The 25,920-nt window shown below is 41.3% G+C and overlaps 1 protein-coding gene across 4 annotated transcripts in view; it reads left to right on the top strand.

Annotated features, from left to right (window-relative positions):
* MAP3K15 (mitogen-activated protein kinase kinase kinase 15) overlaps positions 1–25,920 on the top strand; it is a 139,480-nt gene that overhangs the window by 77,998 nt on the left and 35,562 nt on the right. For all 4 annotated transcript variants that reach the window (XM_075131772.1, XM_075131757.1, XM_048862490.2 and 1 more), the window contains 10 exons: positions 52–211; positions 900–1,050; positions 1,394–1,501; positions 3,019–3,068; positions 9,462–9,557; positions 12,500–12,587; positions 18,163–18,296; positions 19,282–19,409; positions 24,745–24,875; positions 25,153–25,258. In XM_075131772.1, the coding sequence (XP_074987873.1) occupies positions 52–211; positions 900–1,050; positions 1,394–1,501; positions 3,019–3,068; positions 9,462–9,557; positions 12,500–12,587; positions 18,163–18,296; positions 19,282–19,409; positions 24,745–24,875; positions 25,153–25,258 (1,152 nt within the window). The remainder of the gene's footprint in view (positions 1–51; positions 212–899; positions 1,051–1,393; positions 1,502–3,018; positions 3,069–9,461; positions 9,558–12,499; positions 12,588–18,162; positions 18,297–19,281; positions 19,410–24,744; positions 24,876–25,152; positions 25,259–25,920) is intronic.

Here is a 25,920-nt window from a genome sequence, read left to right as displayed (position 1 = left end):
GCAAAAATTTAATTTAAAACAGAAGCTTTCTTTCAATGTGAAATTTCCCAGGTGTGCGGCTGAACAGTTTGTTGGGAAGAAAAGGAAGCTTGGAAAAAATGAATAATTATTGGGATGTGGGACAGTTTTTCAGTGTGAGCATGCTGGCCAGTGACATTGGTAAGGCAGTGCAAGCAGCGGAGAAACTGTTCAAACTGAAGCCTCCAGTTTGGTAAGTAGTGTGTGCTTACATTAAATGTACATATATCGTCTGGGTCAAAAGCCCTATCTTTTGGGATTTTTATAACTAGACTAGACAAAATACTAGAAAATGTCCAGTAGGGAACAATCCTACACAGACAATTGGATGAACCAGATGACTTAATACATTTCTAAATCTCAAATTTTTGCACCTCTGTAATCTGAATTTGATTCTTTATTGTGGTTTTATTCTGATAGAAAATAAAATTATCCATCAGACTGATAGAGCTGGTTTTAGATTCCCCTGAAATGTGTATGTTAAGGGAAGGAGAATGGTGGAGATGACTCAGACGGAAGTAGAATTCTCTTCTAAGTTTTGATATGCGCAACCAATTCTGCCCCCACATGTGATCAGTCCATTGGCATCACTACATAGGGATCCATGTACTTCTCAAATCAGATGTGCACAAAAGCATACTATAGATTCATGTCTAAGCTTGATATCAGGCCTATAAATCTGTAAAGTCAACACTGTCATATGTAAATGACCGTATCTTGTAGAATACATTTAATTTTGTTTGAAATTACATGTGAGCTACTAACTTATTGAAAAGCTTGGTGAGGGGAGGGGAGGGGGATTCTGAGTCATTCAGTCTCTCTCTCTCTCTCCCTTCCCCCCCGCTCGCCCCCCAACCTTTGACTGACTGTATGTGTTCTAGGTACTTGAGGTCATTAGTGCAGAACCTGTTGTTAATTCAGCGTTTCAAGAAACTCCCCATCGAGCATTCTCCCAGACAAGAGAGACTGAACTTCTGGTTAGATATCATTTTTGAGGCAACGAAAGAAACAACTAATGGACTGAGATTTCCAGTAAGATGCCTAAATAAGTGTTGTAACATATAAATCCTAATTTCTCCAGATCTTACTGAATGGCACTAACCAAAATCTAGCATTTTTTCAATCTCCCTTCTTCTAAGTAGTCATTTGACCAACCTAAGAACGTCTGATGCCCTCTTCTGATGCCCAATAACAAATACCACAATAATATTGTTTTACTGTAAATAGGGAAAAAACATGGATTTTTATAAAATAAAAAAATATATATTTAATGTCTGGTTTGAGATTGCTTATTATCCTATATCATTATTCTTCTTGACATCTTACGGTATAGTTGCTGTTACAGTTCACTAAACAGAACTTTGGGTTTTTTTAGGTTTTAGTGATAGAACCAACTAAGGTCTACCAGCCTGCATATGTGTCAATCAACAATGAAGCAGAAGAGAGAACTGTCTCTCTGTGGCATGTCTCGCCCCCTGAAGTGGTAAGACACATGGCAAACACATTTCACATCGCGAATGATGCTTTGTACTTATATGGCTCCTTTTTCACCTGTGGATCTTGGAGCACTTTAGAAACACTTTAAACCTTTCTACATCCCTGTGATGTAGGATAATTAATATCTCCATTTTACACATTGGGAAACTGAGGTACTATAGAGAAGGTGAAATGACTTGCAGATATGGGATTATTCAGTAGCTGATCTCAGATTAGAATTCAGGTGTTTGTGGCTCCCAGTCCTGGGCTCATTTCACTAGAACATGCTCTATCGAAGTCCTTTTGGGTAGTGGGTGTGATACTATTATCCTCTTTAGTTTTGTTTTTTACATTAGCACATGATTTTACAGAGATTCAATTCAGGCATAACCTACATTCATTATTAGTTATTATTGATAAAGCACCACAATGTGCATGGCATTGTTGAAATTGTAAAGGTTTTCCAAATGTAGAGGGCAGCATGAACGAAGATATAAGGTAATGAGCCGGTGAAGGACAAAGTCAAGAGAAAAAATTTGTTGGAATATGGGGTTATGAGAGAGGGTATAGTAAGAAATTTGTAAAGAGATGTGATGCAGACAGTTATGAAGTTGTCTAAACCCTTGAAAGTGAGAAGTACGTTAATTTGATGAGAAAGGAGAATAGAAAGCCCAGAATGATCAAGAAGGGGGAGATATTGTTGGAGAGGCATGAGGAGGAGGACAGCTTTTGCAGCCTCCGTGAGGTGAGATCTGGAAAAGAGGTATGATACCCAAAGAGGTTATGATAACCAAAGTAAGAGATGACCAAATCATGGATCAAGATTTTAAATGTTTGTGCATCCCTGAAATCTAACCTGACCTGGTGTGGTGGGGTTGTGCACTACTCCCAGTTCAGGCCACAGCATATATGACACAATTTTACCTTACAAAGCAGATTCCTTATGGACTGCCCTAACCTATGTTAGCTGACAACAGTGACTAAGACACCATCCATTCGCTGGGGACAGCTGGAGGGCAGTACTTCTGGTCACACTCTGTCCATCTCCCTCTCTGCCTCCAATTATTTCTGTGCCAGAGCTTCCAGGGGAAGAGAAGTCATAGGAACCAATTACGCTAGTGCTCTGTCTGCTGAAAACGGCAGCGTTCTATTCCTAAAGGGGAAGAGAAGGGCAGCGGATCTGCCTCATGTGGTTTTTTTTAATATGAAAGGAATAATCAATCCGTACAAAGATGCACTGTTTGGTAAATTACACTGCAAGCTTCAACTTTGCTTTTGAAACTGAATTTTACACTAGAAAATATGTATCTTAATTTATTGTGATATTTTTAAATTTGATTTTCCTCAAGTGAGTAAAACTAGCATTGAATGTAGGTCCTACATCTACCCAAATCTATTCATCCTTTCAAATAAGAAAATGGAGCTGTGGCTATTCTTGACAAGATTCTATGTATTGTGTGACTTTGCTTTCAAATAACAAGCTGAGACTAACCTGTGGTTGACTTAGATCTTTGTTCCTTACAGAAACAGATTCATGAATGGAATTTTACAGCTTCCTCCATTAGGGGAATAAGGTTGGTATGTTTGAAAATAACTAATTATGGTTTCACATTTTATATTTCGCTTATGTCAGATGATCATGCCTTATGATTTGAGATAATGAACTCTGCTTTTCATTTGCTGTTACATTTTTCTTCTACCTAAACCGCTTCAAAACACTGTAACAGGGAAGACTTGCCTGTCTTTCCTTAGGTCAAGCAGAGCAGTGAGTTTCTGCTGTACAGTCTGACCTAAAATGTCAGAGTTTTATTTTGAAAATCAGTATTTTGAACTGTATTTACAATTCTTATATTCAGCTAAGCCGGGGTTGCCAAACTTTTTGCCACCATGACCCCATTTAGGGGACAATTTCCTGGCGCAAGTGCTCGAGGAGCCAACTAGGGGGGGCGCTTTTCTTGACCTGCTGCTCACAAACCGGGTAGAATTAGTGGGGGAAGCAAAAGTGGATGGGAATCTGGGGGGCAGTGACCATGAGTTGGTTGAGTTCAGGATCCTGACACAGGGAAGAAAGGTAAGCAGCACGATACGGACGCTGGACTTCAGGAAAGCAGACTTCGACTCCCTCAGGGAACGGATGGCCAGGATCCCCTGGGGGACTAACTTGAAGGGGAAAGGAGTCCAGGAGAGCTGGCTGTATTTCAAGGAATCCCTGTTGAGGTTACAGGGACAAACCATCCCGATGAGTCGAAAGAATAGTAAATATGGCAGGCGACCAGCTTGGCTTAATGGTGAAATCTTAGCGGATCTTAAACATAAAAAAGAAGCTTACAAGAAGTGGAAGGTTGGACATATGACCAGGGAAGAGTATAAAAATATTGCTAGGGCATGTAGGAATGTTATCAGGAGGGCCAAATCGCACCTGGAGCTGCAGCTAGCCAGAGATGTCAAGAGTAACAAGAAGGGTTTCTTCAGGTATGTTGGCAACAAGAAGAAAGCCAAGGAATGTGTGGGCCCCTTACTGAATGAGGGAGGCAAACTAGTGACAGAGGATGTGGAAAAAGCTAATGTACTCGATGCTTTTTTTGCCTCTGTTTTCACTAACAAGGTCAGCTCCCAGACTGCTACGCTGGGCATCACAAAATGGGGAAGAGATGGCCAGCCCTCTGTGGAGATAGAGGTGGTTAGGGACTTTTTAGAAAAGCTGGACGTGCACAAGTCCATGGGGCCGGACGAGTTGCATCCGAGAGTGCTGAAGGAACTGGCGGCTGTGATTGCAGAGCCATTGGCCATTATCTTTGAAAACTCGTGGCGAACCAGGGAAGTCCCAGATGACTGGAAAAAGGCTAATGTAGTGCCAATCTTTAAAAAAGGGAAGAAGGAGGATCCTGGGAACTACAGGCCAGTCAGCCTCACTTCAGTCCCTGGAAAAATCATGGAGCAGGTCCTCAAAGAATCAATCCTGAAGCACTTGCATGAGAGGAAAGTGATCAGGAACAGCCAGCATGGATTCACCAAGGGAAGGTCATGCCTGACTAATCTAATCGCCTTCTATGATGAGATTACTGGTTCTGTGGATGAAGGGAAAGCAGTGGATGTATTGTTTCTTGACTTTAGCAAAGCTTTTGACACGGTCTCCCACAGTATTCTTGTCAGCAAGTTAAGGAATTATGGGCTGGATGAATGCACTACAAGGTGGGTAGAAAGCTGGCTAGATTGTCGGGCTCAACGGGTAGTGATCAATGGCTCCATGTCTAGTTGGCAGCCGGTATCAAGTGGTGTGCCCCAAGGGTCGGTCCTGGGGCCGGTTTTGTTCAATATCTTCATAAATGATCTGGAGGATGGTGTGGATTGCACTCTCAGCAAATTTGCAGATGATACTAAACTGGGAGGAGTGGTAGATACGCTGGAGGGGAGGGATAGGATACAGAAGGACCTAGACAAATTGGAGGATTGGGCCAAAAGAAATCTGATGAGGTTCAATAAGGATAAGTGCAGGGTCCTGCACTTAGGACGGAAGAACCCAATGCACAGCTACAGACTAGGGACCGAATGGCTAGGCAGCAGTTCTGCGGAAAAGGACCTAGGGGTGACAGTGGACGAGAAGCTGGATATGAGTCAGCAGTGTGCCCTTGTTGCCAAGAAGGCCAATGGCATTTTGGGATGTATAAGTAGGGGCATAGCGAGCAGATCGAGGGACGTGATCGTTCCCCTCTATTCGACATTGGTGAGGCCTCATCTGGAGTACTGGGTCCAGTTTTGGGCCCCACACTTCAAGAAGGATGTGGATAAATTGGAGAGAGTCCAGCGAAGGGCAACAAAAATGATTAGGGGTCTGGAACATATGAGTTATGAGGAGAGGCTGAGGGAGCTGGGATTGTTTAGCCTGCAGAAGAGAAGAATGAGGGGGGATTTGATAGCTGTTTTCAACTACCTGAAAGGGGGTTCCAAAGAGGATGGCTCTAGACTGTTCTCAATGGTATCAGATGACAGAACGAGGAGTAATGGTCTCAAGTTACAGTGGGGGAGGTTTAGATTGGATATTAGGAAAAACTTTTTCACTAGGAGGGTGGTGAAACACTGGAATGCGTTACCTAGGGAGGTGGTAGAATCTCCTTCCTTAGAGGTTTTTAAGGTCAGGCTTGACAAAGCCCTGGCTGGGATGATTTAACTGGGAATTGGTCCTGCTTTGAGCAGGGGGTTGGACTAGATGACCTTCTGGGGTCCCTTCCAACCCTTATATTCTATGATTCTATGATTCTATGATTTAACTAATTATTTCCTCCCAGGACCCCAGACTGCCTGGAGAATGCCATTTTGTCCCAGAACATGACATCCTCTGCAGAGAGTGACCTTGTATGTATGGTGCATGTGAAGTCATGCTGTGTGGAGGATGCCATTTTGTAGAGCATCATGACCTGGCACGCACCGTACATGTGAGGTCATGCTGTGTGGAGCAAAATGGCATCCTCCTCGCAATAGGGATTGCCACAACCCCATCTGGGGTCACAACCCAGAGTTTGGGAACCACTGAGCTAAACCAACCCTCAATTGGTGCAATCTTGTTTAAACTTTGTTAGTTCCGTGTTAGTGGAAGCTAGATTTCCGGGAAATAAATTTTAGTTTCTTTTCCGTGGTTGACACTTTTGTATTTAAAAACAAGGACAAGAGAGGGCTGGAAGAGGCCAGCTGAAGACATCTCTTACATTAGGAGACATTTATAGAGAAGTCTTCAGGCTGCAAGATAAAAGTACAAGGTCTCAGTCTAGGGTTGCCAACTGTCTAATCTCATAGAATCATAGAATATCAGGGTTGGAAGGGACCTCAGGAGGTCATCTAGTCCAACCCCCTGCTCAAAGCAGGACCAATCCCCAATTAAATCATCCCAGCCAGGGCTTTGTCAAGCCTGACCTTAAAAACTTCTAAGGAAGGAGGTTCTACCACCTCCCTAGGTAATGCATTCCAGTGTTTCACCACCCTCCTAGTGAAGAAATTTTTCCTAATATCCAACCTAAACCTCCCCCACTGCAACTTGAGACCATTACTCCTTGTCCTGTCCTCTTCTACCACTGAGAATAGTCTAGAACCATCCTCTCTGGAACCACCTCTCAGGTAGTTGAAAGCAGCTATCAAATCCCCCCTCATTCTTCTCTTCCGCAGACTAAACAATCCCAGTTCCCTCAGCCTCTCCTCATAAGTCATGTGTTCCAGACCCCTAATCATTTTTGTTTCCCTCTGCTGGACTCTCTCCAATTTATCCACATCCTTCTTGTAGTGTGGGGCCCAAAACTGGACACAGTACTCCAGATGAGGCCTCACCAATGTGAATAGAGGGGAACGATCACGTCCCTTGATCTGCTCGCTATACCCCTACTTATACATCCCAAAATGCCATTGGCCTTCTTGGCAACAAGGGCACACTGCTGACTCATATCCAGCTTCTCGTTCATTGTCACCCCTAGGTCCTTTTCCGCAGAACTGCTGCCTAGCCATTCGGTCCCTAGTCTGTAGCTGTGCATTGGGTTCTTCCGTCCTAAGTGCAGGACCCTGCACTTATCCTTATTGAACCTCATCAGATTTCTTTTGGCCCAATCCTCCAATTTGTCTAGGTCCCTCTGTATCCTATCCCTCCCCTCCAGCGTATCTACCACTCCTCCCAGTTTAGTATCATCCGCAAATTTGCTGAGAGTGCAATCCACACCATCCTCCAGATCATTTATGAAGATATTGAACAAAACCAGCCCCAGGACCGACCCCTGGGGCACTCCACTTGACACCGGCTGCCAACTAGACATGGAGCCATTGATCACTACCCGTTGAGCCCGACAATCTAGCCAGCTTTCTACCCACCTTATAGTGCATTCATCCAGCCCATACTTCTTTAACTTGCTGACCCCAGCCCTGCCCGTTAGGCCTGGTCACCCACGCCCCGACTGTGACACTTGCACTCAAATCCTGCCTACCTGACCTTCAGTACCGCAGAACCACCACTAGTCCTTCTGCACCTGTGCAACTGAGATGGGCGCAGCCAGGATTTTCCCTTTGTTGCACTGGAGAATTGTTAGGTTATTTTTGGTCCCAACAAGTTTCCAAGACCAATGAAATGATTATTGTTGCTGGTGTGCACCATCACCAGATAAGGAATCCCTTATCATGCTAATTTTCTAAAACACACATTAATTACTTTACAATGGGCTTAGTTAGCATGGTTAATCATTGCTTAGCACAGTAACTTTAATTAAATAGTGACGATTTATTTGCTTTGGCTCCTTTCTTAATCCAAAACCCTGGGAAATACAGTTTTATATGTGATTGAATTAGGTTTGATTTCTTTTAACGTTTGTATTTGTTGATTTTGAGTTTTTTTGACCTCTTCATGCTTTTGAAACTCTCACCAGTTATTTAATATAGAATAGTACTTGTAATCATAGTTCACACCTTTGTCAAATGTAATCACTTTTTATGGTAGCCAGTTAATCTTAAATACCTGAGTATTCTTATATAGTTCTGTTATATTTAGTAAACTGAAAATCATATGCATGGATACTGAGTTGTTTCACCTGTGTATAACCTTTGAAAATTCACTTTGTTTATTATTCTAATTTAGTCAGATAGATTAATCTGCCTCATATATTTCTACACTGGAGATTGCTTTATCAAAGCCAACTGATTCAGTGACATTTGAAATGGAGAGTTTTATTGTGTGTTTTGTAGAGTAATAGAGCTGGCTGCAAAAAATGGGGGTTTCTTCGCATGTTATGTTTCCAGAGTAGAATTATTACTAAATATAACTTTTTAAAAAAATTATACAGAATGTTTTCTTTGTTTTGGCAGAATTCTTAATATGTATTTTAGAATGTTGGCACTATTGTGTTACCCTTAAATGTTACAGCAACCCAAAATATTGAGCATTCAATTATTTCATGTTCTCAAATGAACAATGCTTTTACAAAACAAGGTGCCTCATACACATAAGTAAAGTGCTTGTCAAAAATTATTGAATGGGAGAAGAAAATATAATTATGAAATGCAGCTGAACTGCAGAGGTTCTCTTACAAAGTGGACACATAAAAGATCTCTGCAAACTCTACACTTAGTTGAACAGGGCTTCATGACCGTTCTGTGCAGTCTAGTGTGGAGGGAGAGCCTCGTGACTGCTCAGGCAAGGGAGGAAGGAGTTGCAGGAGTTCGAAGTTATGCAGATCCTGTGACTATGAACTCCTGTATGGAGGATGCAAAATGTTTTGCAATTCAGAAGCTATTCCAATCCAAAAGCTAGTAGCAGCTATGAAGGGACCATAGGACTTCCATGTGCATGGACTGAAGGTGGATTCCATTTCTCCCAGTTCCTGCATAGTTCTTCAGCACGTAGCCCATTTACATGGGTTCTGTGCAGGGGTGATCAAAGAGAGGCAATTTTTCGACAAAGGGTCTTGCCTCAATGGCAGATGTGGTTGCACATTAATCTGGTCTTTAAAGAATTCTAAGAAGCTTACGCACTAATGTATGTTGCCATTTCCTTTTTAAGGTTTATTGCAAATGTAACAGAAGTATAAACTAAATTTGTTAACATAAACAAAGACAGCCCTGGAATCTAAATAGATGTTAAATTGGTTCAGTTTCCACACATGGGCCATCAAATACTAGGAAATCATGTGAGTCTACTAAGAAAGGTTAAAAAAACCAAAAACATTTGGGATGAGGTTTGTCCCTGTCAAAGTCAACATTAGTTTTGCCAGTGATTTAAATGTGGCCAGGATTTCACCCTAAATCATAGGTGACACAAAAGACATTTTATATGTAAGGAGAACAATTACAGCTGTTCTTGCATTTGTGAGTAAATTAACTGTGTCCTTGAGAAAAGAAAAGTTGTCTGAAATTGAATAATTCCTAAGATATTACTACTTCCTCTTCCATGCTGTCTTATATGAACATATAGAGTAAAACTTTTTTTGATGGAAATTTTACAGCATATCCAAGTTTGACGAACGATGTTGTTTTCTTTATGTCCATGACAATTCTGATGACTTTCAAATCTACTTTTCCACAGAGGACCAGTGTAGAAGGTGAGTTGATTTTACCACTAATAAAACTTAATAAAACAGAGCTGTGCAGGAAGCTGTGGAGAGCTGCAGTGGACCCTCCACCTGCCTCGGTACGGGAGGCCCACTGAGAGCAGCCCCCAGCCCGTGTCTCCCCCACCCCCCAGCCGGAGCTGAGTTGGTGAGAGCCACGCGAGCAGCTGTGGTGAGTCAGCATGGAGTCGTGGACCCTCCACCTGCCCTGGGTTGGGCAGGGACATGGGCCGGGGGCTGCTTTAGGCTCCCCCACACCGTGGGCAGGTGGTCTGCGCGGCTCCCACAACTGCCCAGGCTCCCCAGCTAGGCTCCACGCTGGCCTGGCCGTGGGGTTGGGCCTCAGGGGAAGAGGGAGGGCTATGGCATCACTGGTGACTGATATATAGCACTAAGTAGAGGACAAAAACTGACAATTTTTCAGATAATAAATAAAAGTTCATTTGTGCACTTATCTTGAAACTTTTTTCCTTATTAAGAAACTATGGGTCGAATTCAGAGATGATATATAAGATGATATGAGCTAGATCCCATTACACTCAGACTGTCCCTACACCTACTTTTGCAATATTTAGGGGAGTCTCTGTTGGTACAACTTGCATGTAAAAAAGCTTGAACGAAGGTATAAGTTAAAGTAGCCCTCATCCTACTTTAACCTTTACCTTCTTCTAGCTCTTTGGCATGTAGATTACACCTGCTTGGACTTCCTTATACCCTGCAAAGTGGTGGTAAGTAGGTTTAAGGAAATGTAGTGGAGAGTCTAATTTACTACCTCGCATGTAACCCTTCTGAAGTTTGCCATGGGTGTCTGAATATTCTCTGCAGACAGAGAATATCAGATCTAAATAATAAGTACAGTAGTTGAAATTCAGGTGGAAGACGTACTAGGAGAGCATTTGGTCTATAACTCCACTGGGATTGGAATTTGACTGGTGACATCAGTGGACTTTCTACCAGGAGTGAATTCAGCTCTGTTTGTCTTAATGTGTCTAATGTTTTTTCCCTCCTTTGGGCTGTAATCTGTGTTTAGTGTTTATATAAAATGGGGAACACACAAAAATATGTTAAACATTATTAAGATTGTAAAGTCAAGCTCTCAAAAGTTAGCAAATGCCAGAATTAGGGTTGTTTGTGTAACCTTAAATCTGGCCCCTCGTATGTATGCATTATAATACAGTCTTTAATTACATGGTCACATAATATTTTTTCCACAGGACCCCTGGCTCACTCGGTGCAGAGGCTACACCTGCTCTGGGGTGAATGAGAGCGTGTAGTAAAGTAGGTGTGTAGGACCCATGCCTTATTTGTTTGAAGGAGTTGGAAAATGTGCAGTGAACAAGGCAGGGGATTGTCAGAAGAGAAGGTCAATGAGAGCTGTGTTTTGAACATATTAAGTGTTATGTAATGCTAAGTACTCTCAAAAATTGGGTCCAAATTAGGCACCCAAATTTCGTGCAAAATGTTGACCTTAATCTCTCTCTGCCTTCAATTACATAACAGCTCTACTGGGTCAGACCAACCATCCATCTAGCCCAGGATCCTGTCTTATGGCAGTGACTATTTCCAGATGCTTCAGAGGGAATGAACAGAATAGGGCAATTATCTAGTGATCCATCCCCTGTCGTTCAGTCCCAGCATCTGGCAGTCAGAGACCTAGGGACACCCAGAGCATGAGGTTGCATCTCTGACCATCTTGGCTAATGGCCATTAATGGATCTATCCTCCATGAACTTATCTAATTCTTTTTTAAACCCAATTCCACTTTTAGCTTTCACCAACATCCCCTGGCAATGAGTTCCACAGATTGACCGTGTGTTGCGCGAAGTACTTCCTATTGTTTGTTTGTTGCTTCCCTGGGGAAACCCCCTCACTTTAGAGATATTGTGAAGATAAAGTACTAAATGGCTGTATAGCACTCAAGCACTAAAGTAATGAGTGCCATAGAAAAAATGTGCAGAAATTAGCATTTCTATCTTCAAAGCAGAGTTTGAATAGTTTGCAGTATATAAGGCATGGGCCACACATGGAATGATGAAACTAAAACAAAATATTGCATAACTGCTAATTAAATGAGTACCATTCATTTTGTGTTCTTAGGGAGGTAGGTGTCCTGTGGAGAAAGTAGTATGTGATCATTTAATTAAGGACTGCATCATAATGCATACACATAAGGCGGCCAAATTAAAGTCGCACCAGACCACAATGCCATTCACTCAGTTTTGTCCCTGCCTCCCACCCCTTCATCATGACAGAGGGGCTGTGGGGCACAACATAAGTGGGCAGCGGGGAAGCCAGGTCTGCTGCTCCTCACCGGTTCCAAGGGGCTGGATCCTGAAGCAGGGCTCCCACACCACTGATAGCCTGCCTGGCCATGCCCCATTTCCAGGACCCCAGCCCTAGGCACCCCTGCCAATGCTATGTACAGTGTAATAGCCGCATGCCTCCAGGCACCACTGCCTGAGTTTCGTAGGATGCTCAGCACTTTCTAAAAGTCAGCCGTTACCAAGGGGTCTCAGATTGTGCACCCCAAAACTGAGGCACTGAATATCTCTAGCCACTTTTAAATATCTTGGTTTTCATGTTTCTGTAATTGCATTTGTAAAGACTAGGCCACACTAAGGCTAATCTATAGATTTAGCTAACTAAAACATTGTAGTTAAAAGAATTACGATTCAAAAAACCCAAACAAATCCTTGGGTACACTGCAGCTGATTAAACCACTTTGTAGATAAGTAGGTTTTTATTTTTCAATGTATGTTTGATATCTTTCCTCAGATAAACTATAGTAAAAGTAAAGATGGAAAGTAAATGAAGGAACCCTCTTACAGTTTGTTAGTAAATGTATTGCTTTGCACATGGATTACAAAGTTCTAGCTAATCTTTTTCAGAGAGGGCGTTATCTTTGCTGATGATGTGATACTTACTGCTTGCAGATTCTGTGGCTTGGTTAAGGAGATTTTGACTGATGTTGTGGGCAGTTCGTTGGAATTAGAAGGAGAGATTGATGGGGACACACTGGAAGTAAGTCATGTTTATGGGTAAAATAGCTGAAAACCGTAAACCATTTTTCCTTTTCCATTTTTCCTGTCTCAAATGAATTTGTCTGAGAAACAAGGTTAAGGAAATAACATGTAAATCCTTCAAAATATATAGAAAATTGCAACACTCCTGTAACTCTTTATATAAAACAGTTAACTTTCTTATGGGGGAAAAATACAGGTTTGTATTTAACATAGTGAGCCAGCTACTACAGTGGCTGGAGTCATATAAGTACATGAGAATGTGAGTTATTGATCTTGAAAATTATTGCACATATGATAGATAGTTGAGAATCACCTGATCCTGCTTGGAGTTGGTTAGATAATGATAGCAGGTATTGCATACTTCCCAAGGAAAACCTATTTAGAAACTTCCATTCAGGTTTTTCTAACCAGATCCACGATGTTGCCATCTCTTTGGATAAATTAAATGGATAGGCTATTTCAGTGGTGATTGAATACCAGACTCTTAGGAATGTGAACACTGGTCTCTTCATCCAGAAAATTAGGAATTGTCAGTTTTGAGGGTATACACTGCATTCTGTTGTTTTATTGCAATTGGGAAAGCATCGCTAAAAGAGTCATGTCATTTTTATTTATGGGCAGGTAAAAGTAAATCCAGCTGCTGTTTTTAAAAAATACTTACTCTCTGTAATTCACCTGAACCTAAGCTCTTTCTGCTCCTGTTTATCCCATCAAAAGCCATTGCCAAATGGGCACTTCCCAGGAGCAATTTACTTACCTTTATGATTAGAATAGGTCTTCATAATAATGACTCTCCTGTAGGAGTTGAGGCTTCAAGTATGAATTGGAGTAGGGAAGAGTTGTTTGAGATTGTGCACGAGCTGAAAGACAAGGTTCCACAACCAAGTCTGTGAGTGCTGGCCGCAGAATTCTCTCATCCTGCCAATGTAAAGTGCATCAGTTGAGAGAGTCTATTAAGGCTCAGCTAAATAGTTCATATCTGTGGCTTCAGCATTTACTGTAGAGAAAACAGGATCTAGGAAGCAGTATTTTGCTTGGTCAGAGATATAGTTATATCTGGAGCAATGGGTTTTACTTGCATATTTGTGTACTTAGCCAACAGCAGAAACACTTCCGAACAATACAGTGTATTTGATTGAGGAATAGTCTCTCAAAGGAAGTGAGTTCACCATAGGTTAAGCCTTTTAAAAACTGAATTGAGCTAAATGCTTAAGGATACATTGTAGGGCATAATCATGCATTGATAGGTTCCATGTATAAAAATGGTGGCCTAATGATATTTTAATATATATATATTGCATCTTTACATTGCATGATTCTATAAGCAACCTGCATTTTTTCACATTTATTAAATTAAGTTTACTCTATTATGCAACAAGGGGCAAAGTAGAAACAAGGTGTGGGAGGGAAAGGCAGAACATCCATCCATCCAGGACAGCTATTTGGTTTGAGAGCCCCTAAGCAGATTTGTCTTTATGGGAAAAGGTTTTTTTTGGGTTGAGGTTTTTGTTTGATTTTTTTTTTCACTGTTTTAACTTGGACATTGGAACTTTGGTTGATTATTTGACATTACAGTCCCTAAAAAAATTTTTTTTAAATGAAAAACAATAGTTTTAGCCAGAAACAGCTGGTTCATAAATGAGATCAGAGACATCTTATATCTCTCCACAGTTATAAGTTATGGAATCTTTTCACTTCAAGAAGGGCTATCATGCTGTCTGGAGTGGCTCATGACCATGAGTGCCAACCTCAGGTCAAAGTCTTTGTATTGTGATGTCCCACAATGGCCCATTTAGTTTTGATAGGCCTTCTTGATGGTTGGGAGACGATCCCGCCTGATTGAGTTCATAGTTTCAGAGCAAACATTTTTTACAGTCATAAATCAAAAACTAAAATATCATATAGCATGATAAAGATATTATAAGTGAGATTAATGCATGCAGCAACTTACAAGCAAAAAGAAAAGGAGTACTTGTGGCACCTTAGAGACTAACCAATTTATTTGAGCATGAGCTTTCGTGAGCTACAGCTCACTTCATCAGATGTTTACCGTGGAAACTGCAGCAGACAAGTCTTGGGAGACAGGCCAGTCCTTGCCTACAGACAGCCCCGCAACCTGAAGCAAATACTCACCAACAACCACATACCACACAACAGAACCACTAACCCAGGAACTTATCCTTGCAACAAAGCCCGTTGCCAATTGTGCCCACATATCTATTCAGGGGACACCATCACAGGGCCTAATAACATCAGCCACACTATCAGAGGCTCGTTCACCTGCACATCCACCAATGTGATATATGCCATCATGTGCCAGCAATGCCCCTCTGCCATGTACATTGGTCAAACTGGACAGTCTCTACGTAAAAGAATAAATGGACACAAATCAGATGTCAAGAATTCTAACATTCATAAACCAGTCGGAGAACACTTCAATCTCTCTGGTCACGCAATCACAGACATGAAGGTCGCTATCTTAAAACAAAAAAACTTCAAATCCAGACTCCAGCGAGAAACTGCTGAATTGGAATTCATTTGCAAATTGGATACTATTAATTTAGGCTTAAATAGAGACTGGGAGTGGCTAAGTCATTATGCAAGGTAGCCTGTTTCTTCTTGTTTTTTCCTACCCCCCCCCCCCCCCAGATGTTCTGGTTTAACTTGGATTTAAACTTGGAGAGTGGTCAGTTTAGATGAGCTATTACCAGCAGGAGAGTGAGTTTGTGTGTGTATGGGGGTGGGGGGGATGTGAGAAAACCTTGATCTATGCAGGAAATAGCCCTACTTGATTATGTAAAGAGTTGTCACTTTGGATGGGCTAGCACCAGCAGGAGAGTGAATTTGTGTGGGGGGTGGAGGGTGAGAAAACCTGGATTTGTGCTGGAAATGGCCCACCTGTTGATCACTTTAGATAAGCTATTACCAGCAGGACAGTGGGTTGGGAGGAGGTATTGTTTCATATTCTCTGTGTGTATATAAAGTCTGCTGCAGTTTCCACGGTAAACATCTGATGAAGTGAGCTGTAGCTCACGAAAGCTCATGCTCAAATAAATTGGTTAGTCTCTAAGGTGCCACAAGTACTCCTTTTCTTTTTGCGAATACAGACTAACACGGCTGTTCCTCTGAAACCAACTTACAAGCATTTCATAGTGTCTAAACACTAAACGCGTTAAAAGTCCAATACCCATCTGAACCATACTAACACACAGGTGAAACAGACTGGTTTCCAGCATGAATATGTCAGTGCTCAGCTGAGGCCTTAAACCTTGGCAATGGCTTACAGTCAGTCTGCCAACATCGCAGTGACAACATGAAAAATGCTAGGTGACATATTCTTGATGGACTTGACAAGAAAGCCTCACCTGGAAACCACACATGGTATTAAGGGGAAAAGAAACTTTGGAAGGAAAAAGAAAACCTGAATTTAAGATCTGATCTTGCAGTTTTCAGTCAAAATTCTTGTGATTACGAGTGTCGTCTGGGTAAAGGGCTACATGATAGGGACAACGGTAGCATTTGAAAATGATTATAACTTGGAGTAAAAGCTATTGTTAATAAGAATTTAGATTTAGAACTAGAGCCAATTTTGGGATTCTTTGAACCAAGTGGGATTTACTTGTAGTACCTTTTGTGCACGTCTGGACATTGATACTGAGGAAATTTCTATCACTGGAAAAGTGTTACTCAATCCCAAATAGGAAATCCCCTAGGCCTGGGAACATCAGACTGTGTGCCTTGACCAAGGTCTTAGGAGGAATGCCTGCTTGTTCATAGCTGCAGTTGAATCATGCATCAAGGAGGCTCAGTAGTTGATCATGTGTGCAGATTTTCTGCAGTGGCAAACTAGTATGGATTTATTGTCCATCTAAAGGAAACGGAATGGAAACATACCAAATTGCATCAGGTATACAGTCCACTAAACCTACTGTTAAGCACTGAATTACACATCTCAACAGACTTCACATATCCTGGGAGGTATGCTGGGGAACATCGACTCCTTCTCCAGGCTGAGAAGATTAACCTTAGAACTAGTCTGTTGCAGAGCTGCACCCTAACCTCAAACTCTGTCATGCAGCTGTATCATGCCATAGCTGTGAAACCTGGGTGTGCTACTGCCAAAGAACTTGACAAGCTTTACTTGTGACATTTTGGTCAATTGTGCATGTCACATGACAGGATGATGTTATGAACTTTGAAGAACTAAAACATGGAAAATGAAACTGTATTAAGGTTGTGTTAATCCAAGTACAGATCCACTGAGTAGGATATGGTGTTAGAGTTCAACAACAACAGAATTCCTTAGCATGTTCTGTACAGCGACACAAAGATGGTAATCATTTTGTAAATGAACAGAGAGCATTCTGAAGGCAACATGAAACAGCACCAACTGAACTCAGGACATGCTCAAAGAAGACAGGTCTCGAGATTGCATTCAGTACCACAGCATGACGTGGACGTATGTGTCATAGCAGAAAAAATGGTACCATGAGAAAAGTGTCTATTAATTACAGCAGTAAAAAAAAATTTAAAATAATGTTAAAGGTAGGGAATTCATGTAGACACAGCATGGGAAGCCTGAAGTCTCACAGATTGGGCATAAACAGCCATTTGGATTTGGGAATGAGGGGAAGTCTGCATACTCCAGTGGTTCATCTTGACAATTATAAAGCTACACACCTCTTTTTAAAAAAAAAAATCTCTGTTTTCTGTTTGTGTAAAAGCTTTCAAAATGTCCTACGCTAATTCCTCACTCTCAAATTTGTATATGAATCAAGAATGCACTGTTTAGCCCATCTCTCATAATAGAGGTTCATTTAGTACCTATGAATTTGCTTCATGAATCAATAGGCCTTTTGTCTGCAAAGATCTTTGCAACACAAGTTCTCTACAATGAGGTCACAGTAGTGGACCAGATCCTCAGATGGTGCAAACCAGTGTAGCACCATTGAAGTCAGTCTTCTGCACTGATTTATACCAGCTGCAGATATGACCCAGTATGTTCCAGCAGAAATGTATACAACTACTTAGTTTTGTATTTTTAATTTCCTCTTAGAAGATCAGGATATTTTTAGGGCTGTCAATTAATCTCAGTTAACTCAAGAGATTAACTCAAACCAAATTAACTTGATTAAAAAAATTTATTCCAATTAATTGAATTTTTAATCACACTGTTAAACAACAATAATAGAATACCAATTATAAATTATTATAAATATTTTTGGATGTTTTCTACATTTTCAAATATACTGCTTTCAATTACAGTGCTCACGTTATATTATTGTTTTTTATTATAAATATTTGCACAATTTGGGCCCAATCCTGCATTCCTTATTCAGGCAAAATAGTTTCGAGTAAATCTATTTAGCAATTATATATCTGGACTCCTGTTAGGGAAGGCCACATTTTATAAAGCAAAAAGTAAATAATTGACCAGTGAGTTTTTAAAAATTATTTCTGTATGTATAGACCAATATGTAATTCATCATTCTTACTAAAACTTATTTGCAATCTGAAAGGTGGCTTCAGTTGTAACTATTTGTGTACCATTACGTATACCTTTCTGCTTTCAGTATGAATATGACTGTGATGAGAATGGCGATAGAGTGATACTAGGGAAAGGTACTTATGGAATAGTTTATGCTGGAAGAGATCTTAGCAATCAAGTCCGAATAGCCATCAAGGAAATCCCTGAGAGAGACAGCAGGTGAGTCTTAGGCCTTGTCTACACTGCAGGGAAAAATCTATCTAAACTATGCAATAGCTATGAATAGCGTAACTCAAGTTGATGTAGCTTAGATCTACTTACCGCGGGGTCCACACTGTGCGATGTCGACGGGAGACGCTCTCCTGTTAACTCCCCTTACTCTTCTTGATCCAGTGGAGTACAGGAGTTGACAGGAGAGAGATTTGCGGTCAATTTAGTGGGTCTTCACTAGACCTGCTAAATCGACCGCTGATGCATCAATCGCTGCACGTCAATCCCCCGGTAAGTGTAGACCAGCCCTCAATGTAGTAATAAACCTGCATCACCAATGAAAAATGCTGCTCGTTGCTAAGACTTTTTTCCTTCTAAAATGTATTAAAGTATAATGGATTGTTGTATAATATTCCAATACATGATAATTGAATTAATCTGTTAAAATATGGCATTACTCATTCTGTTTAGGGCAACTTTAATGTCTTCCTCTTTTCCCAGTACTACCAAACCACAAAAAGTATATGCTAATTTGATAAAATCCTTTGTGGGGATCAGGATTTTTTAATTGTTTGAATAAAGAGTCAAACATTATTTCTTGGAATATTTTAGATATGAAACGGTTTGTTTTCCATGTAGCAATCCAATCATATTTTTATCCTTTTTTGCGAAAGGGTTTTAAACCATTTGAATATGTCAAACATAGAGCTGGAAAATGCTAGGAAGAGATGCACGTAATTTCTTCCTCCCTCCCCGGCAATGCACTTCTATCCTTTTGGGAAGCTGTTCTTGTACTCCATTGCTGTGTCTTTTCTGAACAGCCAGCCAGTCGTGCTCCATTTTGAGTTTAGCAACTAGGTTTTTGGAGACTTGGATGAAACCACTAAACTTGTTTTATTTGTAAACCAGGATTTAAAACTAGGTCTCCAAATATATGATTCCAGTATATTTGCATGCATCTTCAACTGGTCCACAATTTACCTCTCCTTGATAGATATTCTCAGCCACTGCATGAAGAGATAGCGCTGCATAAATATCTAAAGCATCGGAACATTGTCCAGTACCTTGGTTCTGTCTCTGAAGATGGATACATTAAAATCTTTATGGAGCAGGTGCCAGGAGGTTTGTATAATTCTGGACTGGGATTTTCAAAGGCACTTAAGGATATTAGGAATCCAACTCCAGGGAACAGACAATAGGAGTGGAGCACTCAAATGTTTTAGGAACTTCACTAAATCCCAGGACTAATGTGTTGCTATGCTGTAGCTGTCCTTCCTGTTGAGAAGTTAATTGCAATTGGCATTTTTCTGTTTATAAGCAGATTCTCTGTATGTGAACAAAAGATATGAAGTGGAACAGTTCTTGAGGTCCTGTGAAATCCCTTTCTATGATTACACACATGCACACAAACTAGGTTAAAAGAACATTTGTAAGGTTACAAAGTAGAGCACTCAGAAATTAAGAAATGCCAGAAGTAAGGTTGTTTCCCCTTTGGCTCAAGCAGTTAGTCAGTATTCAGGGTGTTGCTGTTAGGAGGAGAACTTGATGATATGAATCATGTAGAGACTGTGTACTTGTGGTAAAAGAATAAGTGGACACAAATCAGACATCAAGAATTATAACTACATCAAAAACTAGTTGGAGAACACTTCAGTCTCTTCGGTCACTCGATTACAGACCTAAAAGTTGCAATTCTTCAACAAAAAAACTTAAAAAACAGACTCCAATGAGAGACTGCTGAATTGGAATTAATTTGCAAACTGGATACAATTAGCTTAGGCTTGAATAGAGACTGGGAGTGGATGTGTCATTACACAAAGTAAAACTATTTCCCCTTGTTTATTCCCCCCCACGCCACCCCCCACTGTTCCTCAGACGTTCTTGTCAACTGCTGGAAATGGCCCACCTTGATTATCATTACAAAATCCTGGCTCTCCTGCTGGTAATAGCTCACCTTAAGTGATCACTCTCGTTACAGTGTGTATGGTAATGCCCACTGTTTCATGTTCTCTATGTATATAAATCTCCCCACTGTATTTTCCACTGAATGCATCCGATGAAGTGAGTTGTAGCTCATGAAAGCTTATGCTCAAATAAATTTGTTAGTCTCTAAGGTGCCACAAGTCCTCCTTTTCTTTTTACTGTTCAATGTGTAGCTCCAGGCTTAATTTACTGCACACGATTGCTCAGAAAACAGAATTATTAATTTAATCACGGTCTTTCCTATGGCACTTATCACAATCATATCTGAAAAAAGAAAAGGAGTACCTGAGTATCTGAGTGCATCACACTTGTTAATGGATTTGTTTTCACAATGCCTCAATAAGATAAGGAAGTATTATTATACCCGTTTAACAGATGAGAACTTAATGGCACAGAGAGATTAAGGTAAAAAATATAAAGTAATGTTGGATGCCCAATTTGAGACAGCTGGGACCTGATTTTTCAGAATACTTAGCATTAGTTAGCACATATGTTCAAAGCACAGCTCCTATTGACATCAGTTGCTACTGTGAGTGCTCGGCATTTCTGTAAATCAGACCCTCAGGCATCAAGTAGGGCACCCAAAAATGAGGAAAACACAATTAATGACCACTCATGAAAAGTTTGGGTTAAATGTCTTGCCTAGCATCACATAAAGAATTTCTGTGGCACAGGCAGGGTAGAATCCAGTTCTCCAGAGCATCATTCAACTGCCTAACCACAAGACCATCCTTTCTCTTCCTGCAATTGCCTGCCTCATTTACTACACACCTTCCAAATTCTGCAAGAAATGAGATGGGGTCCTGTAGACCACAGCTTCTTTCACAACACAACCCCGATTCATCTCCAGAAGCAGGTCCAGCCTGTGCACTGAATGAGGCAGGGATCCTGAGGGAAAAATATTATGTGCTTAGGTAACTAAAAGACTGTATTATCATGCATGCACACAAGGGGGCTACCTTAATTCTGGAATTTCCTAAATTTTGTGCACGTAATAATAATGCTTTTTTTTCCTGTGGGTATAATTGCCTAGGTTTTTAAAAATGGAAAATGAAAAAACAGAAGTTCCATCTGTGGCATCATATTGATACCCACATAGTTCATTAGCATGGCTCTAACCTTTAGAGGAGTGGCTGAGGGAACTCGGCTTATTTAGTCTGCAGAAGAGAAGAGTGAGGTGGGATTTGATAGCAACCTTCAACTACATGAAGGGGGGTTCCAAAGAGGATGGAGCTCGGCTGTTCTCAGTGGTGGCAGATGACAGAACGAGGAGTAATGGTCTCAAGTTGCAGTGGGGGAGGTCTAGGTTGGATATTAGGAAAAACTGTTTCACTAGGAGGGTGGTGAAGCCCTGGAATGGGTTACCTAGGGAGGTGGTGGAATCTCCATCCTTAGAGGTTTTTAAGGCCTGGCTTGACAAAGCCCTGGCTGGGATGAGTTAGTTTGCGTTGGTCCTGCTTTGAGCATGAGGTTGGACTAGATGACCTCCAACCCTAATCTTCTATGAAATCTGTGATCCACCACATAGTCCTCTGCCAATTGAGCTAAAAGAGTAACTGATAGCAGTAGTAGGTTGTCATGCTCTCTGTGGACCAGCACTAGAGGGGGATGGGACACACACTTTGCCTGGTCCAGGCATGGCCCACCGCAGCTCAGAGCAACAATTGCAAGGAAAGTCCTTTTCAATCCTTGGCAGGAACATGCCCAGTGCAAATGGAATGTCATGGGATTTTAACCACTATATTCACCAATTTCTCTACTGAGCATGGATGAATTGCAGTTTTTGTTTTCCAAAGGCTTATAACTTGGTGTCAAATTTGGATTAGATGTTTCAGGCAGGTGGCAAAAAGTACAGGCTTGACAGAGAGACTACCTCCTGCCAAATTTAAAATTCCTGTTCCAAAATATGGGGGCACTATTGCTTTAAAAAATTGCCAGAAATTTTAAACAAAGGGCAAAACAATATAATTTCCCTAAGCCCCATTCTCTGAAATGACTGAACTGTTTCACTGAGCTTTTTCAAAAAACATTCAGCCTGAGGCAGACACCCAGCATGGTAAATTCATCCCAAATAGTTAAAATTTGGCAAAACTTATAAGCAATTGAAAACAGGGTCTTCTAATAGGAAGGGGAGCAGTGGGGGCAAAAAACCTAAATGATTTCAAGACTGAACTTGATAAATTTTTGGAGGGGTGGTATGATGAGACTGCCTACAATGGCATGTAGCTGATCTGCGACTGCTAGCAGCAAATATCTCCAATGGCTGGTGATGGGACATTAGATGGAGAGGACTCTGCGTTACTTCAGAGAATTCTTTCCCAGGTGTCTGGCTAGTGTGTTTTAGGGTCTAACTGCTTGCCATATTTGGGTCAGGAAGGAATTTTCCCCTGGGTCAGATTAGTAGACTCTGGGTTGTTGTTGTTTTTGCCTTCCTCTGCAGCATGGGATCGTGTGCAGATTTAAACAAATGTAAATGGTGGATTCCCTGTAACTTGGAGTTTTTAACCATGATTTGAGGACTTCAGTAACTCATCCACAGGATAGGGATCTATTACAGGAGTGGGTGGGTGAGGTTCTGTGGCCTGCAATGTGCAGGAGGTCAGACTTAGATGACCATGATGGTCCTTTCTGACCTTACAGTCTGAGTCTAAGTGACAACTAATCTTTTTAATAGCTGGTGGGATTAGTCTCCCCACCCCATAATAATTCCCAGACAAAAGCTTTGTTTAAGGAGAGAGTATATATCAATAATTCGAGGGGAAAATCCTTACTAGTAGTTCACCAAAGCAGCTATTAAAAGGCAGGAAAATCAAAGTTAAGGTTAAACTTCCAAGACTCAGGCTCAAAAAATGTAATTCAGAATGCATTTTAAAAATACATTTGGGAAGCACGAGACGATAATCCTGTATCCATTGCACTCCCTTCTTTAGACTCCCACTGCCTCCTGACCATAATGTGTTTGCTTGCCAACACTGCCATGCACAGGTGCCAACTTTCTGATTCCCCCGTGGGTGCTCTGCCCCTGCTTTGCCCCAGGTCTTGCCCCCACTCCACCCCTTTCCCTAAGGCCCCACCCTCCGTCCACCTCTTCCCACCCCCGCTACACCTCTTTCCGTTCTGACACCAAGCGAGCCTCACCTTCACTCTGCCTCTTCCTGCCCCTCCACCCTCTCCTTCCCCCCGCAGCACTTCCTGTCTGCTACTGAACAGCTGATCAGCAGCAGGCAGGAGGTTCTGGGCGGGAGATGGGGAGGAGATGATCGGCAGGGCCAGCCAGTGGGTGCTGGGCACTCTCTATTTTTTTCCTGTGGGTGCTCCAGCCTTCTGTGGGAATCGGCGCCTATGCTGCCATGCTAACATGCTAAATTCATCCCAACATCTCCAGTCACTGTCCTGCCCCGGGACCGTACCAGCTGCTGTTGCTTACCTGGTGCTTCATTCTGTCCAGGCACACCTCCTCCTATATATGTTATTGTGCACTCTGAATAGCTGCTGGAGACCGGACATGACTGCACTAACACGTACATTTCTTCACCACCAGCTAGCCTTAAAGGGACAGCTACTTAGAAAACCTATGGTTCAATTCTGTCAGGAAACTTCCAACTCAGAAAGCTGTTGGCATGGATTGAAAACTCCCTCAACTAAGTTTGCTAGAACTTAAATAGAGCCCATTGTAAATTCTGTACCTGACTTCTAAGCAGAAACTGTTGCAGAAAATGCTGCTATGTGAGCAAAGAACGTTGTCTGTTAAAAAAGATGAAATCTGGTTCACTGTCTCTACTAAGTAGGAGAAATAACAGCAACCCATCTTCCAATCTGAGTCTATGAGGCCTCCAGCCCCTAGTTTCTTTCTGGAATATTCTTTCCTCTACCTCCCTCTGTTCCCAGTGGTCAAGGCTATATTAACAAATCAAAGGGAGGTGGATTTAGACTGCTTTGCTGTCAGAATAGATCACCTTCTCTTAACTTACATATAGTTTGTCATATTTCATGTGACATACTATGACATTCACCCAAGTCCACGCTGCTTTTCGTTAAGTGCCAGAGTGTGGCTGACCCTGAAGTGCACACCTAGGGGTCTAAAAGGGAGTGAGACCAGTCCTGACATACAGCTTCCTCATATCATGGTTTAAGGAATGGGTTGTGCGTTAGTTACTTCATGCCCCTTTCAGTCAAACAAGTGGTGGAGATGGGTAGGATGCCATTCCACTGATGTGCCAGCCAATGGAGCTGAGCTGACGTAAAGAGGGAAATAACCTGCATCAAAGACTGCAATAAATCACTTCTACCCCGGAGGAAGTGGGTGACCAGCAAAGTCTTGGGCTCATCCTGGAGTGCTGTAGCTACACCCCATCACCATCCTCAGGACATTGACCTGAGGTTAAGCCTAGATCTAAATTTATTATTACTGACCTCCAAAAGTTGACCTTGTGACTGTGCTATCCTGACATGTTTTCCTCTTTATCTAACCCAGGAAGCCTCTCTGCTCTTCTAAAATCAAAATGGGGCCCAATGAAAGAACCCACAATAAAATTTTACACCAAGCAGATTCTGGAAGGGCTTAAATATCTCCATGAGAACCTGATTGTACATAGAGATATAAAGGTAAATTTTTTCCAAGTGTTGTATTGTGTACAGTAGAGGTGGGGCGGGGGGGGGGGGAGATTCATTTCAGTACCTCTTGCAAGATAGTTAATTTTGTTATAAACAGAAGTAGTACTTTTGGTAGGAAGGAGCTTTTAAAAAAACAACAACAAAAACCACCATTGCCCCTGGCAGTTTCCTTTGTAAAAAGTGTTATCTTTGTTATCAATCTTGCTGAAATCTTGTTGTCAGCATGTTGGAATCTGTTTACATCTATTTGCCTCTTTCTTGTCTCCAGGGAGATAATGTTCTGGTGAACACATATAGTGGGGTGGTAAAAATTTCTGATTTTGGGACTTCCAAGAGGCTCGCAGGGATCAATCCATGTACTGAGACATTTACAGGTAAGAGGAACTGAACAAATTTCTTAATAGTCTCCCCTTTGTGGTGGTGGTTTGATGCTGTAGTTAATACTCTTATTTAGGATTCAGTTTTGGATTCCTCACAGATCCAAAGGTCCTGTTGAAGCCACCAAGAGCTTTGGGGCCACAAAGAAAGAAGGGACTTCTGCTTTGAAGAAAACAAAGAAAGTAAATTGGTGTAGGTCACATGTAAGGATAGGCTTTTTTCTTTTCTTTTTTTTTAAATAACTTATTTAAACCTTCTGATTTAAAATCTTAGATCAAAAATGTCTTTGAAAAGTTTTATTGCAAAACTTTAAACTCCCACATCTCACAAAATACCACAAATTGCATCATAAGAATCAGTGAGAACCTACTTTTGACTGACAAAGCTTTCAAAACTTTTTTTTGTAGTTGGATCCACTAAAGATGTTTTCCCTATAGTCAGTTAAGTGTGCTGTGTGTTTAAACAATAAAATAGTGTTGTGTCAATAACAAATAGTTAAAATGTGACCTAGAGTTGGGCCTACATAATTTTATGTATGTCATCCTTTGTAAGAAAACCAGAGGAATTACATAACCACTGCCAGATTGAGATGATGGAAAAGCTATTTTATCACTGTGAATGAACACACCCTTTAGAAGCTGGAAGCTGTTTTCTGTCT

Source organism: Caretta caretta, chromosome 1 (genome assembly GCF_965140235.1).
Source record: "Caretta caretta isolate rCarCar2 chromosome 1, rCarCar1.hap1, whole genome shotgun sequence".
NCBI classification, from domain to species: Eukaryota; Metazoa; Chordata; order Testudines; family Cheloniidae; genus Caretta; species Caretta caretta.
The sequence above is the reverse complement of the archived record's forward strand: the minus strand, read 5'-3'. Positions and strand labels throughout refer to the sequence as shown.